The 16,547-nt window shown below is 44.8% G+C and overlaps 2 protein-coding genes across 3 annotated transcripts; one reads left to right on the top strand and one right to left on the bottom strand.

Annotated features, from left to right (window-relative positions):
* Nucleotides 1-440: 440 nt before the first annotated feature.
* Nucleotides 441-11,895, top strand: upf1 (UPF1 RNA helicase and ATPase). 2 transcript variants are annotated; one of them, XM_017413487.3, is made up of 24 exons: nt 441-815; nt 1,168-1,310; nt 1,931-2,020; nt 2,173-2,340; nt 2,494-2,674; nt 2,824-2,985; nt 3,300-3,384; nt 3,625-3,723; nt 3,836-3,944; nt 4,143-4,302; nt 4,597-4,715; nt 4,831-4,995; nt 5,170-5,284; nt 6,071-6,214; nt 6,432-6,645; nt 6,767-6,884; nt 7,063-7,219; nt 7,440-7,582; nt 7,672-7,846; nt 7,969-8,050; nt 8,153-8,317; nt 8,613-8,833; nt 9,036-9,158; nt 9,246-11,895. In XM_017413487.3, the coding sequence occupies exons 1-23, from the start codon at nt 645-647 to the stop codon at nt 9,153-9,155; spliced, it is 3,306 nt and encodes a 1,101-aa protein (XP_017268976.1). In that variant the 5' UTR covers nt 441-644; the 3' UTR covers nt 9,156-9,158; nt 9,246-11,895. The 2 variants fall into 2 exon arrangements, with proteins under 2 accessions (XP_017268976.1, XP_017268975.1); XM_017413486.3 differs by having other exon boundaries at nt 3,300-3,387.
* A 66-nt stretch (nt 11,896-11,961) lies between these two features.
* On the bottom strand, nt 11,962-16,150 carry ddx49 (DEAD (Asp-Glu-Ala-Asp) box polypeptide 49). Its single transcript, XM_017413488.3, has 13 exons — nt 15,827-16,150; nt 15,161-15,284; nt 14,838-14,923; nt 14,535-14,656; nt 14,232-14,419; nt 13,971-14,111; nt 13,742-13,817; nt 13,484-13,560; nt 13,260-13,357; nt 12,674-12,748; nt 12,471-12,559; nt 12,289-12,360; nt 11,962-12,163 (listed from the first exon to the last, which is right to left on the bottom strand). The coding sequence occupies exons 1-13, from the start codon at nt 15,939-15,941 to the stop codon at nt 11,987-11,989; spliced, it is 1,440 nt and encodes a 479-aa protein (XP_017268977.1). The 5' UTR covers nt 15,942-16,150; the 3' UTR covers nt 11,962-11,986.
* Nucleotides 16,151-16,547: the final 397 nt, after the last annotated feature.

Genomic DNA, 16,547 nt, shown 5'->3' with positions numbered 1-16,547 from the left:
AAAATAATTATGCAATGATTGTTGAGGCTGTTTATATTGTCATTATAATCTTATTAATTGATTTACAGTACCAGGTTTTGTATACTATGACTAATAATTGTCAGGGTTGCAAGTACAGTTATTTTGTGGGTCACAAGTAAAAAGTTTGGTATTTTAACTTTTGTATATAAATTCTTGGATTAGACTGGATCTAATTTATTTCAGTGTGAGAACTGGATACATGTCAAAGATTAGAAACTCATAATATTTAGCATCCTAAATACCAAATATTTCCTGATAAAATGATATTATTGCTGATGAGAGAGGGGGAAAGCCTTACTCAGATTTGATACTCGCTAAAAATAAAAATAAAACAAACGGAGTGAGCACTCTCCATTTTTTCCCTATCTGTGCCGTCCACCGACGTCACACGTCGCGCGGCGCAGGGAAGTCCGTCACCGTCGCTGACTGCTTCTCTTGCTTGGACCCGCAGTAGCTTTCGAGGTTCTGATCGGTTCCATTTTTTTTTTTTTGTTTGGGTTCAAATTCAGTCTCTCGGCGACGCTCTTTAAAACGTACATCGACAGATAACGGCGGCGTGGGCTTTAATTGTTTTCATACAGCTGTTGAAACCGCCGATTAAAGCGAAAGTTAAGGGACGGAAAATGAGTGTGGAGGCGTACGGGCCGAGCTCCCAAACCCTCACCTTCCTGGACACCGAGGAAGCCGAGCTGCTCGGAGCGGACACCCAGGGCTCCGAGTACGACTTCACCGACTTCACGCTTCCCAGTCAGACCCAAACTCAAGGCCAGACCCAGAGCCAGCTGGACAGCCAGGTTTGACGCTTTTAATTCCTCACAAATGCGCGGTAATGACGTTAGCCCTCGTTAGCTTCCAGCTAGCTCGCTCTCATTACATTTTAGCCTCACTTAGCATCGCGTTAGCTCGGTTGGATCGCCAGCTGAGCTTCTGGAGGCAGGCTGATCTTCTTCAGCGCGTTTCTTTTTGAACTTTTAAGAGTCGGACCAGACCCACGGGCTGGCAGAGGCGCATATATTTGTAAACACTGGCATTATTTCAGCCTGTTGTCAAGCTAGCTTTTCCGCACTGTGCGCCTCAGCCGTTAGCATCGCCGTTAGCATCGTCAGTGTGTTTGGTTAAATAAAACAGGTTGTCGCTGCGCTCCAGGTTAATGGTCCGGATGAAGGTCTTCACAACGGAGGAGTGGACGACTCTGTGGCCAAAACCAGCCAGCTGCTGGGCGAGCTGAACTTTGAGGAGGACGAGGAGGACACTTACTACACCAAAGATCTTCCTATACACGCATGCAGGTGCTGCCTGTGGCTCCAAGAGCCACCACATGTGCATCTCATTTACAGCGTTTTGCTCAATGCATTGAGTTTCCCCCTGTCATTACATCAGATTTCCCTTTACAGTGCTTTTTAATATTACAATTTTTTTATTGTGCACAATATACAGTGTATAAATGCTGGAAAACCCGTAAACTACCCTGTGTGTCAGTCACAACAGTTTATTATCGTAGTTCCAAATATAGTATACTACTCAAACTTTATGATCAGTTCATGCCAAGAGCTGTAAAAACAAGTCTGTCACAAAAATCACATCAATCTACTGTTTCATTTGCTATCAAAACAGCTTGGATGGATGGTTTTTCTGGACTCCTATGCTTTAAGGCGTACTTTTTGCTGTACTGATCTTTACTTAAATCGCGGGAAGGATTTTTTTAAGCAGATCTAAACGTGCAAAACCCACACTACTATGGAAAAATACCAGTTTTGAAACTGTAATGAGTCCAGCTTGCATGGAGAGATGAAAAATTCCACGTTTACACTATATTCCTTCAAATATTCCTGCTTCTCTCATACTTTATATCGTGTGCTATGACCAGTACATGTTCTTGCATTGTCTCATATGCGTTTTGATTTTGCAGCTATTGTGGTATCCATGACCCAGCGTGTGTGGTGTACTGTAACACCAGCAAGAAGTGGTTCTGTAATGGCCGTGGCAACACATCTGGCAGGTTTGTAATCATCTTAGCCTCTGCGTTTTTTGTTTTTTTTTAAAACCAAGTGTGACAGCGCGAGTTGCAAACTATTGTGACTATGAAATGAAAAGCTTTCTGAAGATTTGGTCTCTTTATGAGTTGTTTCATTGTAAGTGTCTGACTTCCAGCCACATCGTGAACCACATGGTGAGGGCCAAGTGCAAAGAGGTGACCCTGCATAAAGACGGACCGCTGGGTGAAACTGTGCTGGAGTGTTACAACTGTGGGTGTCGCAACGTCTTCCTCCTGGGCTTTATCCCGGCCAAAGCCGATTCTGTGGTGGTGCTTCTTTGCAGGTAAGTTGGGAAAGCAGATGTCTTTGTTCACTGACTGATTGTTGTAGAACAGTGCCCTAATTTGAAAAGACGAGGGTGCTGCGATGTTTACGCAAATCATGCAGTTATTACGTTGTCTTTACTGTTTGTCTGAACATCTTCTGCCCCACGTAGGCAGCCTTGTGCCAGCCAGAGCAGCCTGAAGGACATCAACTGGGACAGCTCACAGTGGCAGCCGCTGATCCAGGATCGCTGCTTTTTGTCCTGGCTGGTGAAGATCCCATCAGAGCAGGAGCAACTCCGAGCCCGTCAGATCACTGCCCAGCAGATCAATAAGCTGGAGGAACTCTGGAAGGTATGCAGGCAGTATTTAAAACACCAGCTACCCATCTCAGGTCAAAGGGTGTCTGCAGTGACAGCTGTCGACTCTGTTTTAAAGGCGTCTGTCAGTGAGGGAAGTGACAGCATTTCTTGAGTAGCTGATCTGGTTGTTTGTTCCAACAGGACAATCCCAGCGCTACCTTGGAAGACCTGGAGAAACCCGGTGTGGACGAGGAGCCCCAGCATGTGCTGCTGCGCTACGAGGATGCTTACCAGTACCAAAACATCTTCGGCCCTTTGGTCAAACTGGAGGCTGACTATGACAAAAAGCTTAAGGAGTCACAGGTACAAATGCCTTAAATCTATGACAGAGATTCAACTAACTCTGAGAGACGCGTTTCCCATGTGTGTAATTAGTCGGCTTCATGAGAGCAGACATTTTAAAAGCACAGAAACCTCGATTAGGGTAAATTAATAAATTAATTTATAACCATTATCACAACTAGACTGAATTAAAACACTTTCCCCACTGTATATTATTTAAAAACATTCTGGCTTCCATTAATGCAGCTGTTGTGTGATATTACACCTGTACCTTTTGTATTTGTTGTGGCAAATTTTATTTTATTTATTTATTTTTTTGTTGTGTTCTTTTCCAGACTCAAGACAACATAACAGTCAGGTGGGATCTTGGACTGAACAAAAAGCGGATTGCCTATTTCACTCTGCCCAAGACGGATTCAGGTGGTAATTTTCTAAGCTTTTTTTCCTCCCAGTGGTTCTGTGGTGCAGGTGTAGCTCCTCCCCTTCTCCCTTCAGCCATCAGAATTGCATGCAGCCTCCCTCATCCCTGCGTCGTTTGGTGGAATGACTGCGTGGTTTTGTTTTAGACCCCTTGTTGTTTATAGCGGGGTATATTGTAGGTGATCATTTTATTTCCAGCTTCAGCGTAAACATGTTCTAACTCGTTTTTGTCACTTTCAGATATGCGACTGATGCAAGGTGATGAGATCTGCCTGCGCTACAAGGGAGACTTGGCTCCTCTGTGGAAGGGCATTGGTCATGTCATCAAAGTACCAGACAGTATCCTTTAGGTTTTCTGTTGCATACGAGTTATCCACACCACCTCTACAATTTATTTGTTAGGAACAATTTTAGGATAAGCCTGGGTTTCTTTAACCGTGTGTGTTTAAAGACTATGGGGATGAAATTGCCATTGAGCTGCGGAGCAGCGTTGGAGCTCCTGTGGAAATCCCACACAACTTCCAGGTGGACTTTGTTTGGAAATCCACTTCTTTTGACAGGTGGGCTAAAATCATAATGCTCCAATTTCTGTTAAAAGTGATTATTTTTACAGTTCCTGATAAGTTACATTTAATGATGTAATACGTTTTTTAATGCCCATTAAGTAAATTAAAATGGTAACATGTTATTTCGGTTAGAGCATCATTTTTCCCAAGGGTGCAACTAAGGGACGGACACTCACATTTGTATCGCTACAGGATGCAGAGCGCCCTGAAAACCTTTGCTGTTGATGAGACCTCCGTGTCTGGCTATATTTACCACAAGCTCCTGGGCCACGAGGTCGAAGATGTCACCATCAAGTGCCAGCTGCCGAAGCGCTTCACTGCCCCGGGTCTGCCTGACCTTAATCACTCCCAGGTCAGGCATCAAAACAGAACAAACTGATTATTGTTATCATAGACATTTCCATTGAGGTCGGTGGTGTCCAGTCTTGGTCCTGGAGGGCCACCGTTCTGCATGTTTCAGGTGTTTCTCGGCTGTGACTCACCTGATAGGAATGATGGAGTGATAAACAGGCTTCTGCAGAACCTGAAGACCTGCTGAAGAGCAGAGAAACAACCACGACTGGGACCGTACACCACTGATTCAGGGGGATAACTTTGATCAGATGTGATAAACACCATTTTTCTTCTTCTTCCTGTGTGTCTTCAGGTGTACGCAGTAAAAACTGTGCTGCAGAGGCCTCTCAGTCTGATCCAGGGTCCTCCTGGCACTGGGAAAACCGTCACCTCGGCTACAATTGTTTATCACCTGTCCCGACAGGGCAACGGGTGAGACAAAGAGTACATTTATATTGTTTAAAATGCTGTTTTTCCACCCATTATTTCTTTTTTTTTTTATGGAACGCACTCTTAGCTGTTTTTATTCTGCCTGTGTGTCCCGTAGGCCGGTTCTGGTGTGTGCTCCCAGTAACATCGCTGTGGACCAGCTGACCGAGAAGATTGACAAGACCGGCTTGAAGGTAGTCAGGCTGTGCGCTAAGAGCCGCGAGGCCATTGAGTCCCCGGTGTCTTTTCTGGCTCTGCACAACCAGATCAGCAACATAGACAGGTCAGTGGCCCTTTTTTTAAGCAACAAAATGGTCACACATTTACAAATCAAAGTATGTCAGGATGCAAGTGAGCAATAAATATGTGATGTTATAACGTGGTGTCTGCTGTGATCAAGTCAGAGTTCCTTAATGTGGCTCTGATAGATTTTAACATTTGTCTTTGGTCTCTGTAGTATGCCGGAGCTTCAGAAACTACAGCAGCTGAAGGATGAGACTGGCGAGCTGTCGTCTGCTGATGAGAAACGCTACAGGGCCTTGAAGCGCACTGCAGAGAGGGAGCTGCTGATGGTAATGTAACTAGCACCAAGGACGTGCTGATAATCTTCCTTTCATCCTCAAAAGCACAGAGAAGACAACATTTTGTTGTTACTGCTGGTCCAAATCTGTATGTTTTGTCATTGTAGGCAAATAATCATGTAGTTATTGCTGCAAGTTTAGCCTCGTTTACATTTGCAGCAAAGTGCTTCCATAAGTTGTTACTTAGCCACAACCCTAAGAAGTTGTATTTAGTGGAAAAAGAGAAAAAAAATGCTCTAAATCGTTTGAATCTACCTTTTTTCTTTTTTTTGGCTGCTCCCCTGCTGGTATGAAGATTAGGTCATATTGTTTTTCATCTTGTGTGAATATAGAAGAAAAGTGTCTGCAGAATTTGTTTGCTTCTGTTACGCTAATGACTCCCGCTCTTACTGATGCTGTAGACATGTCAGAAGCAAATCACAAACAAAACGTTCATGGCCTCATCTGTCTGCTGACAGAAAACCAGTTGTGTCTTTACCTGAGAGCCACTAGTTTCTGTAACATCCCACAAGAGCAGGTTTTAATACGAGTAGTGATGCTGCAGACATTTTCCTGTGGGTACAAAGTGGAGCACTCCTCTGCAGCTCCTGCAGGCTGAGTTGATAAAACACACCGGACAGGAAGGAAAAACTGTTGGCCGCCTTGTGTTTTGAGGATAAAAAGATGAATCGGGTATTAAACCTCTTACTGTCTGCTTTAAAAGTCCCGTACAAAATAATTTGGTGTCTCATTAGAGTTTAAAATGCCCCCTCTCTCTCTCTCTCTCTCTGTGTTCAGAACGCTGATGTGATTTGCTGCACCTGTGTTGGAGCTGGAGATCCCCGTCTGGCCAAGATGCAGTTTCGCTCCATCCTGATTGATGAGAGCACCCAGGCCACAGAACCCGAGTGTATGGTGCCTGTGGTTCTGGGAGCGAAACAGGTACCAAAACACACCCGCAGTCCAAGTAAATACTAACAGCTGGTTTAATGCAAAACAGCTCTAATGTGTCAGAAAAGGTAAATATGTGAATTAGGTCATTAATATCTGTGGTTTCAGTTACTAATTAGAGTATCAAGTGTCAGTTATAGTTCATAAACTTTGACATATTTTGTTAAACTCAGTCGTCACATTTGTGTGATTAATTGTTATCTTTTAGCTTATTCTCGTGGGTGACCACTGCCAGCTCGGTCCCGTGGTGATGTGCAAGAAGGCAGCCAAGGCGGGTCTGTCTCAGTCTCTGTTCGAGCGGCTGGTGGTTCTGGGAATCCGGCCGATCCGCCTGCAGGTCCAGTACCGCATGCACCCAGCTCTCAGTGCCTTCCCCTCCAACATCTTCTACGAGGGTTCCCTGCAGAACGGCGTCACTGCAGGTCTGACCAAAAAACAAAAGATCTGCTTTTATTCTCAGGCAGACAGATTTTTATATTTTTCTTGTCACGTTTACATCAACAGGTTAAAGATTAAAAACCAAGCTTTTCTTGTTTCTTCCAGCTGATCGCATCAAGAAAGGCTTCGACTTCCAGTGGCCTCAGCCTGATAAGCCCATGTTCTTCTACGTGACTCAGGGTCAGGAGGAAATCGCCAGTTCTGGAACGTCCTACCTTAACAGGTAAAAGCAGCACATTTTATTGAGTTTCTTTGCTCCGATTGAAGCCACGTGTCAAGAAGTGCCATCCTATAATTTTAACATCAAAACTGCTGTCAAGTTTATGAATGAAGTCTTTGTCAAAGATGATGAACGGGGAATCTCTAAACTCCGGAGTTTAGCTAATGCCGTTGTGTTTCAGGACTGAGGCAGCCAACGTAGAGAAAATCACCACCAGGTTGCTGAAAGCGGGAGCGAAACCTGATCAGATCGGCATCATCACGCCCTACGAGGGTCAGCGCTCCTACCTGGTGCAGTACATGCAGTTCAGTGGCTCGCTCCACACCAAGCTCTATCAGGTAACGGCGCTCCTGATCTTCTGATCCTGCTCAGCTCTTCATTTTATCTCCTACAACCAAAACATTGCCTGAGTGTAAAAAAAACAAAAGTCTTCGTAGTTTTTTAGTTTATGCATCATCGTCATCGCATTCTCATTGTTTGCTTTGTGATGCTGAAGAAAATGTATTCTTCTGCTCATCCTGTTCAATCTCCCCTTTTTTTGTTCCCCTGTATTCATAGCAAGTGGAAATCGCCAGCGTGGACGCCTTCCAGGGCCGAGAGAAGGACTTCATCATCCTGTCTTGCGTCCGTGCCAATGAGCACCAAGGCATCGGCTTCCTGAATGACCCTCGCCGTCTCAACGTGGCGCTGACCCGAGCCAAGTAAAGCAAAACAAAGCAGAAAATAATTAGCTTAAGATCTTTTTAACTGAATGTCTTTCTGACCTGAGCTCTCCTTTCCGCCTGAGAAGGTACGGCGTGATCATCGTGGGGAACCCCAAGGCCCTCTCCAAGCAGCCGCTGTGGAACAACCTGCTGAACTACTACAAGGAGCAGAAGGTCCTGGTGGAGGGACCCCTCAACAACCTGCGGGAGAGCCTCATGCAGTTCAGCAAGCCCCGTAAACTGGTCAACACCATCAATCCCGTCAGTACCGACACGTGCAAAACCATCACAAGCTGGAACGGACATTTAGGCCAAATAATTATTCAATAAAGTAGTTTACTTTACTTTACTCAGGGATTAAAATGGCGTCTGGTGTTTTTCAGGGCGGGCGTTTCATGAGTACTGCCATGTACGATGCCCGCGAGGCTCTCATCCCTGGCTCGGCCTACGACCGCAGCAGTGCTGGTATTTATTCCGAATTTCCCAAAGTGATGATCAGCGTATGTGTTTTTTCACAGCGGCTGTGTTTACTTTTCGCTGAGTCTTCTTTCCAAACCTCTCTTTCAGCCGGACGTCCATCCAACATGTACTTTCAAACGCACGACCAGATCGGGATGATTGGAGCGGGCCCCGGCCACATGGCGGCCATGAATATTCCCATACCCTTCAACCTGGTGATGCCCCCGGTGCCTCCACCCAGCTACTTGGGTCAGACCAACGGCCCCGCTGCAGGTACGGTCACGTTGGGCATCAGAGTGATGTTAGAGAAACGGGAGGAGGTAGGAATCCAGTGCCAGCAGGTTTGTTTCTGCAAACATCTGCACAACCCGTTATAATAGACCGATAAAATCTGACTTGCCTAAAGCAGCAGTCTAAACTGTTTCCTTGTGCCTGCTAATTAATCAATGCTGCACACGGCCTTAAAGAACAATCCACTAAATGCTTTTTAGTTAAATGTGTTTAAAATGGTCCAGACCAGCTTTGCCGGCATACAGCCGTGACTCTTTCTCTCTCCTCGAACAACAAGGTCGTGGTGCGATGAAGGGGAAACCCGGGCGTGGCGGGAGACAGAGGGTCCGTGGTTCAGCGAACCAAGGCGCCAGTCAGGGTAACGGACCAAACAGCCAGGCGAGCCAGGACGGGGCCTCCCAGTCCTTCTCCCAGGGGCCACTGACTCAGGGTTACATCTCCATGAGCCAGCCCTCCCAGATGAGCCAGCCTGGCCTCTCCCAGCCAGAGCTGTCCCAGGTAAGCCTCACACAGAGGGCGGCTAACTCAGTTTCTTTATTGCTGTAATAATTGGGAACTTTTTTAATCAGCACCTGGTGTTGAGTTTGATGTGGACAGAAACTGTAAATTGTAATTAATGTATAATATAAATGAAGCCCATACAGCAGTGGAGTGAAGAGGGGCTGAAGGAATCGTCTGTGTCTGTAATCGTGTTCTCCAGGACAGCTATCTTGGCGATGAGTTCAAGTCCCAAATCGACGTGGCTTTGTCCCAGGACTCGACTTACCAGGGTGAACGTGCGTACCAACATGGCGGGGTGACCGGACTGTCACAGTACTAAAGTGTAAGTCCGTCAAACGCGTCTTTAAAATGTGACTTTTAAAGCACTGAGTGAAGTTAAAGTGTTTTAAACGTGCTTTGTGTCTCCCAGGTTGCCTGAAGAAGGGAGCTAGGCTTGAGCTGAGCTTAGTTCATCAGCTTTTTAATCTGGGAAATAATAAAAACATAAAATGGATACCTGTTTTCCTCTGCTACATCCGAAGCACCACCAAGTGAAAGCGACGGGATAGCGAAACCAAACCAATGACCAGCGAGAGAAATAAGAGGGTAGAAGAAGAAGAAGAGAGCACTAACAGATGGGCAGGGAGATGGAAAGAGGCCGCGTGGACAAGCGAGAGGCAGGAAACGATGCCCGGGCATAGTGAAGGAGGGAAAGTCGAGAATGTGGCGGCGTCTGGTCGGGCTGCTGAGGGAAACAGAGGAGAGATCAACAGTCTCTCACGAGAATCCAAAAGAGGTTCAGCCCCCAACAAAATAACCCCACCCAACACGTCCACGCCCACAGCTTCTGGGAAGGCTCCAGTAACGTTCTGACACCTGTCTTCACGAAAGGATCCAAGCTTCCCAGTGGAATTTGAAGAACTCGTTCTCCAAATCTGGACAGAAGTGGTAGCAGAAAGATTTTAAACAGGCAGCACACACACACAAACACAAATCCCCCATGCTGGAAGTTGGTTGTTCATCAACTTGTATTTCCCAGACTCTTTTAAAATTAGGTTTATCACGGGAGGATGTTCTACTGGGCCCAAACGCCTCGGCAGCCTCTGAAGGAAGTAGCAGTCGACACAGCCTCTCAGAGAGGAAATAAAAACTCTGGTTTCTATGCTCGAGTCTGATGTTGAAATACCTTCCATTTGCCTTGAGAACCGCTGGCTCCTTCACAAGGTCTTTAATGGGGTGGTTTCAACCGCACGTCAGCGGTGGACTGACGCGTGGATTTCAGACGGTTTTTCCTAGCATAAAACGCGAATCCCACCGATGTCGTGGTCGTGATGGGACAGTTTTTTCTTCTCTGGATACCTTTCTTACCACAGAGCACAAAATTGCAAAAAAAAAGTCAGTGAAACGATCAAACATGACCAGCATTGAATATTCAGCTCGGTGTCATTTGATGTTTCAGCTACGGCTTTTTCTTCTTGTAATCTCATGAAAGCAGGGGTTGTTGACGTTTGCTGTGCTTCATGACCAGATGACCCTTATTTTTGTTTTTCTTTATTTTTTTTTCCTCTTTAAAGAAACACTCTGTGTACGCTTAGATTGGCAAACGCTCGAATGCTTTGCGTTGAGTGATTCCTCAGGGGGATTGTGGACAGTCCACACCCATCAAACAGGTCCCTGCTTGAGGTGGACGAAGGTAAATAAAGGTGGAGGGGGGCAAAAAGTCACGGTAGGCGAGGCTTACGAGACGCCGTGGCAGTCAATCCACACAGAAGTAGAAAAGGAAGGTGGCTGAGGAAGAGAGGAAGGAAAGAAGTTGAGTTTAGACGTGAAACTGTGGCCTTGGAGCTGTACACGTGTAAGGAGACTATTTTTACTGACGAAAAACAGGCAGGAAAAGTGTAATATTATTAGTATCACACAGACAAATAAGACCACCACAGCCCCGAAGGACCTTTGGTTCCTGCGTGGATTAAAACACCCGGGAAACGCCATCGGCGCTGATCAGACAGTGGCGAGGAGCTGAACGAGAATCGAGTCGGTGCCTAAAAACAAAACGTTCAACCTTCAGAGAAGACGGCTGCAGCGCAGGTCGTGAATGTAGTTAAAGCAAACTACCAGCATATATAACAATCTTTTTAGGCAGCGGAGGGCTGAGGAAACCCACAGAAAAGGACGTTCTTTTACTTATTTATTGAACTAAATTAGGCCAGGTGACGATGAGATCATTCAGGAGTCGGGTTGTTCGGGACAAAAAGCCACCTTCCTTCTCTGTGGAGTAAAAACAGGCTGGTAGATTTTATTTTACCTTCAGTGGATGTTTGATTTCTGCAAAGCTGTTTTGCCTGCTTTGTGTTATTATTTTTTTGTAGAGTTCCTCTTGAGGTTTCTAATGTTATCCTTTCCTCTAGAACTGTGTGAATCCGAACTCTGAGTAGATGTAGATGTTTTTTTTGGCTATGCTAAATGATTTGCTGCTTGTGTGTCATGTTCAGTTGGGTGTTACTTGGCCTTTTTTTGTGTAGGTTTACTAAAACTCATCATTTGTAGCAACACGCTGACAACAGGAACAAGGTCTTCCTGTCTTCGTTAGGACTTTGGCGTTTTCCTCGGGATTGTGGTTTTGTAACTCTTCACTCCTCGACGCTTTTCTGAACATGGTAAGAATGTAGTCTCACCACCGCTTCTCGTTTCTGCAGACATGTGACAATCACGTCCCCAAAGTAGTTGTGCAGAAATATTTAAAACCGTTCAGCTTGTCGGCGTATTCCGAGTCTGATTTGAGCTATAAATTATTTTAACATATCACTCTGCTCTGCTTAAGTCCTGATATGTTTATAGCTTTACAAATAAAAAAAAATGCTGCCCTAATATTTTGTTTTTCTCCATCATCTGAGCCGCGATCGATCGTGCAGTGATCATTTAGTTGTTACACATTGATTCTGTTGTAGAGAAGAGATTAAACTGATGGACTAACTAGGGCCTCAATATGATGTAAATACATATTTGAAGCGTTAAGTCTCATTTCCATTTTCACAAGATGATGGTTCCCCTGTCAAACCCAATAAAAGTGATTAATTTGAGCTGCCTGTGGCGTCCGATTTTGTTCATTTTATCAACATTAAAAAGATAAAAACCAGAAACCAAGCTTTCATTCTGTACACCGGGCAGGTTTCACAAAGTCGCCGCCTCGTCTTTTTTATTCTGAACGTGTTTTTTCTTCATCGGTTTCTTTTTGAGATGTCTGTGTTTCTGTCCCTGAATGCTCTCCTGGATTTTCTGCTTAAACTTCTTCTTCTGGCTCCTGATCTTCTCCAGTTCAGCTTTCCTCTTGGCCTCCAGGTCCGGATCCTGAAAAAAAACAGCTTTATTCCTCTTTGCACGGTTTCTAAATTGAGTTGTTGAGCACTCCGACTCTGGTGCTGCTTTCTATTAACATTAAAATCCATAAATTTATCAGTGAGAAGAACACTCGCCTTCCCCTCCAGGATCAGCTGCTTCCTCTTGTTAATCTCCTTTTTCTCATCAAAGTCAGTTGATTCAAGTCTCTGCAACACAAAAGACACACAGGGAAATAACTATTTTTGGTCATCAACTGCCAAGATAAAAGGTTTTTGTTTTTTAGCTGGAATGACTGAAGAGAAAGAGACATTCGTACGATTTCACACTCCCGCCGGGTCACGTTGACCTGCGTGAGGATCTTCAAGACTTCTTTCTCCTCCACAGGATACTCCTTCAGCTTGGTCTCTGCAGGAACAACAGGCCTGTTTGTTTAACTAAAGGCAGCCTTTTATAAACCTTTTCAGTGTTTATAAAAGGCTAAATGTATTTACTGTCGCCGTCCCTCCTGACTCAACTTACTCGTCTGCTCTTCGATGGCGTGAACCAGGTGGATGTCGTACTGCGTCACCAGCGTGATCGACACCCCGTTCCTCCCTGCGGGGAACAGAAAACGTTCTCAAACACCTGAACGCTCACTGGAGTCTGACTGTCACTAACGCTAGTATCCCAACTGGGAGAAAATTGCAGGAAAATGGGTGAATTTTTCCATCGAGGTGTCACTGACTTCTGAACGTTTCCAACTAAGTGAGCAGTGAGCTGCGCAGACGCGTTTCGTGCAACCAGTTTTTGAAAATCACGGACTACATTCTCGCTCTTGCACATCGTTTTGTTGCTCACATCACTCCCTCCTCAGTCCGCTTTGTAACCATGATTTAAGATGCGCAGACTCAGACCCGTTTCTCAATAATAATAAAATGTTTTGTCCGATGAGCTGGTGTCAAAATCCAGCTCTCAAGCTCTTCAGACGGGCCGGAGACGCCTGCGGCCACAATGTGATTTCCTTCGAGTCCGAAATGCATGAGACATTCTCCCTCACGAAGGCCGTTCGCCAGCAGACGCAGCGGCGAGACGCCACCTTTAAGAAGCTGCTGAAGGTTGGCGGTACCTGCTCTTGCCGTCCGTCCAACTCTGTGGATGTAAATCTTTGGAAGCCCCGGGGTGTTGTGATTAATGACCACCTGGACAGTTGGAATATCCAAACCTCTACGAGATGTTAGAAGAAAGAGAAAATGATTAAGAGAAACATCACAGACCCTTCTACAGTCCACCTGCAGGAACTACTTAAAAACAAAATGGCCCAAAACGGGACAGTTCCTCAGGGTTTCTTACCTGGCAGCTACATCCGTCGCAATCAGGATTTTATAGACGCTGGCCTTAAACTTGGAGAGGTTTGCAAATCGCTGTTTCTGGATGGAGAGCAAAAAAGAAGTCACTTAACCTGTTATGATTTCAGCATTCCTCCCTTTTTTTTAGGGAATAAGATTTTCATTGTTTCTGTATCTATAATCCTAATTCAGCAGCAAAGCAGATCCGGGAGCAGATTTTCTATAAAAATGTTTAAACTTCACTTGTTCGAGTAAATCTCACCTGTTTCATCATGGAGTGAAGGGAGATTGTTGGAAAGTTAAATTGCTGCATCATCATGGTGAGAATCTGACAGTTCCTTTAAGAAAATAAAAGCCCTTATTTACATAAAAAGCTTTGAAAAGTACAATTCAACCACATAATCGAAATCCAGACTCTAAAACCTGAAAACAAACATTTCAATCGAGATTGTTTTCTGAACTGAAGGCGTGTTGGGAGTCTGAATTCGTACTTGCACGTGTTGGTAAAGATGATGATGGACCAGTCGTCATGCTCATCAGCAAACGTCTGGACCAGGTGGACCAGGTAAGCGTCTTTCACCTTCTCTGGAGTGAGGATGTATCTCTGGTCCAGCTCCTCCACTGTTCGTGTTCTGCCAGAATTCACAAGTTTGTTAAAACTGTTCCACTTAAATGCTGTATTCTTTGTAGGAAAAGCACCTAAACTGCTGGTCGGGCTGTGACAATAAGCAGAAATAACCCAGGATGCTCACTCTGATGTGCTCTCCCAGAAGAAAGGCTTGTTCATGGCGATGTTCCTCAGCTCCTGCAGGGTGTCTGTGAGCGTGGCGCTGAACAGCAGCGTCTGCCGTTTGGCTGGTAAGACGCTCATGATCACCTCCAGGTCTTTGGTGAAGTCGGTACAACCCTGCTCCAACAGCCTGTCCGCTTCATCTAAAATCTGACACGAAAACAGGAAACTGTAACCCAGAGGGCTGACAAAGACTCGTTAAAGGCTACAGCGCGTCTGAGTTCAGTCAGCAGGCGGTTCCGTTGGGTCGAGGCGTTCTTCTCACCAAGAACTTGATCCTGGACATGCTGAAGGTGTTGGAGCTGCGGATGTGATCAGCCAGTCGGCCCGGCGTTGCTACGACGACATGAGGCTGGTTGGAGAGCTCCAGGGCCTGGCTCACCATGTCTGCACCACAACCATAATCAGAAGGATGGTCAAATCCAAAACAGTACCATGAAAGTACTAAAACAAGTATCGATTTTCTTCTTTTCTCTGTTGCCTCAATATGAGACCCAGATACAAACACAGATGTTGCCCTGAGCGGCCATTTTGCTCTAACGTTACTGCGTTTGATGCGTAATCTTACCCATTCCACCGACGACGATGCAGTCTTTTAGACCCAGAGGCTTCCCCAGAACCCTGAACTGCTCAGCAATCTGATAGGCCAGCTCTCTGCGACACATCACAGGTTGACATTTTACAGCTTTATCATAAATTTAACATAATATTAATCACTTAGGTGGGAAAAACAGCCATTTTAGGGGGGAGTCTGTTTGTTTTAGTGAATTATCTGCGCGTTTTTAAATTGCAAGTCTGTCAATCCAGCGGTTATGACTCATGTTTTATAGATATTTTTAATAAACAAAACCCCAGCGGCATGTTTTATCCCGTGTGTCTGTGTCCACGGACCTGGTAGGAGTCAGGACCAGGCAGAAGATGCCGTACGGCTCCTCTGACAGTTTCTGCAGGACAGGAAGCACAAACGCCGCCGTCTTCCCACTTCCAGTCTTAGCACAGCCCATACAGTCCCGACCTGTGAGAAGAAATACACCTTGGATCATCAGCGCTGGGATCTCACTTACAAAAATAAAAGCATCTATAAGCATCATAGCTGAAGAAAACTGTTTGGACATCCTTAAAGCTCAACATCATCATTTAGTTACAACTCTCTGTTGCTTCAGTAACTTTTTTTTAAACAAACAACTGTGCACAAAACAGCCATTGATTTAGTTATTTACATTACAAGAAAGAAAAGATAATAATAGGATCAGTCTCACAAGTTTGTTTTTTTACAAGATAAAAAACAAACAAAATACTTCTAAATCACTCAATGCACTTCTATGAATACTTCTGAATTATGGTAATGATCACAATGTAAAAGAGTGTTGTTAAAAGTCTCAACAAGGTAATTATTTAGAAAAGCAACTATCTTGTTGACCCAAAGAGAGATTTGAAACAAGCCATGTTTAGATCATTTTCTTTGTTTACCCAGAGTTTTAATTGAAACTAATCAAACTTATCATTACTGTTAAGTTATTTGCAGACTTGTTATTGCGTGTGAACACTTTGTTTTACCTTCGAGAATGGCTGGGACACAGTTTTCCTGGACTGGAGTGGGTTTGTTGATTCCCAGTTGTTTACATTGTTGAACCAACCAGTCCGACAAACCCAGCGACGACAGGTCACCCATTTCTTATTAATCTCTTCACAAACTCGAGCCTTAATAAATACCCCGTACAACTGCTGCGTTTAATATACTCAAACACTCACAAATCCTCGTGTTACATCCACGGTCGCCATGTTTTTTTTTTTTGTTTTACGCTGCAACGTGACGTAAAACAGCTGCAGACGGACTCTCTGCTGCCCCCTGCTGGTCAGATGGAGGTAGCACCATTAGCTCTGAAAACATGAACAGGATAAACAGGTAAATTTTAAAGCGATGTTCTGACAAAAAGTTACTAACAATAAGTGCATTACAAACTCTAACATAAGTCACAAAACACAGAGGTTGATTGAGGTTTAATGAAGAAAAGGGCAGAAGTCTTCTTCCAGGCTAGGCTAACAGCTAGCTAAACTAGGGCCCATTTTATATCGTTTTTTCAAGCCTAGAAAACAACTCTTTCTCAAAAATACAACACAGGCGTGATAGAACGCCACATTGGCTAATATTAAACCACTATACTTTTGCATGACACCGTTTGTTCACTCAACACAACCGGGAGTTGAGCAAACTTTTGAACTGACCAGACGTGCCGATCAGGCGGACTGATACCTTCAGCAGCCTCGGAGTCATGAG

This window comes from Kryptolebias marmoratus, linkage group LG24 (genome assembly GCF_001649575.2).
Source record: "Kryptolebias marmoratus isolate JLee-2015 linkage group LG24, ASM164957v2, whole genome shotgun sequence".
Classification (NCBI taxonomy): domain Eukaryota; kingdom Metazoa; phylum Chordata; class Actinopteri; order Cyprinodontiformes; family Rivulidae; genus Kryptolebias; species Kryptolebias marmoratus.
Note: the sequence above shows the minus strand (reverse complement) of the source record. Positions and strands in the feature narration are given on the sequence as shown.

Bases quoted from the DNA above. Each gene is read 5' to 3' on its own strand.
- upf1 (XM_017413486.3), top strand. From the start codon at position 645: ATGAGTGTGGAGGCGTACGGGCCGAGCTCCCAAACCCTCACCTTCCTG. The intron at 3,945-4,142 runs GTGGGCTAAAAT...GTATCGCTACAG, and splicing joins AAATCCACTTCTTTTGACAG to GATGCAGAGCGCCCTGAAAA. The intron at 8,834-9,035 runs GTAAGCCTCACA...CGTGTTCTCCAG, and splicing joins CCCAGCCAGAGCTGTCCCAG to GACAGCTATCTTGGCGATGA.
- ddx49 (XM_017413488.3), bottom strand. From the start codon at position 15,941: ATGGGTGACCTGTCGTCGCTGGGTTTGTCGGACTGGTTGGTTCAACAA. The intron at 14,420-14,534 runs GTGAGAAGAACG...TTTTCGTGTCAG, and splicing joins TGTCCAGGATCAAGTTCTTG to ATTTTAGATGAAGCGGACAG. The intron at 13,818-13,970 runs GTACGAATTCAG...ATTTTCTTAAAG, and splicing joins ATCTTTACCAACACGTGCAA to GAACTGTCAGATTCTCACCA.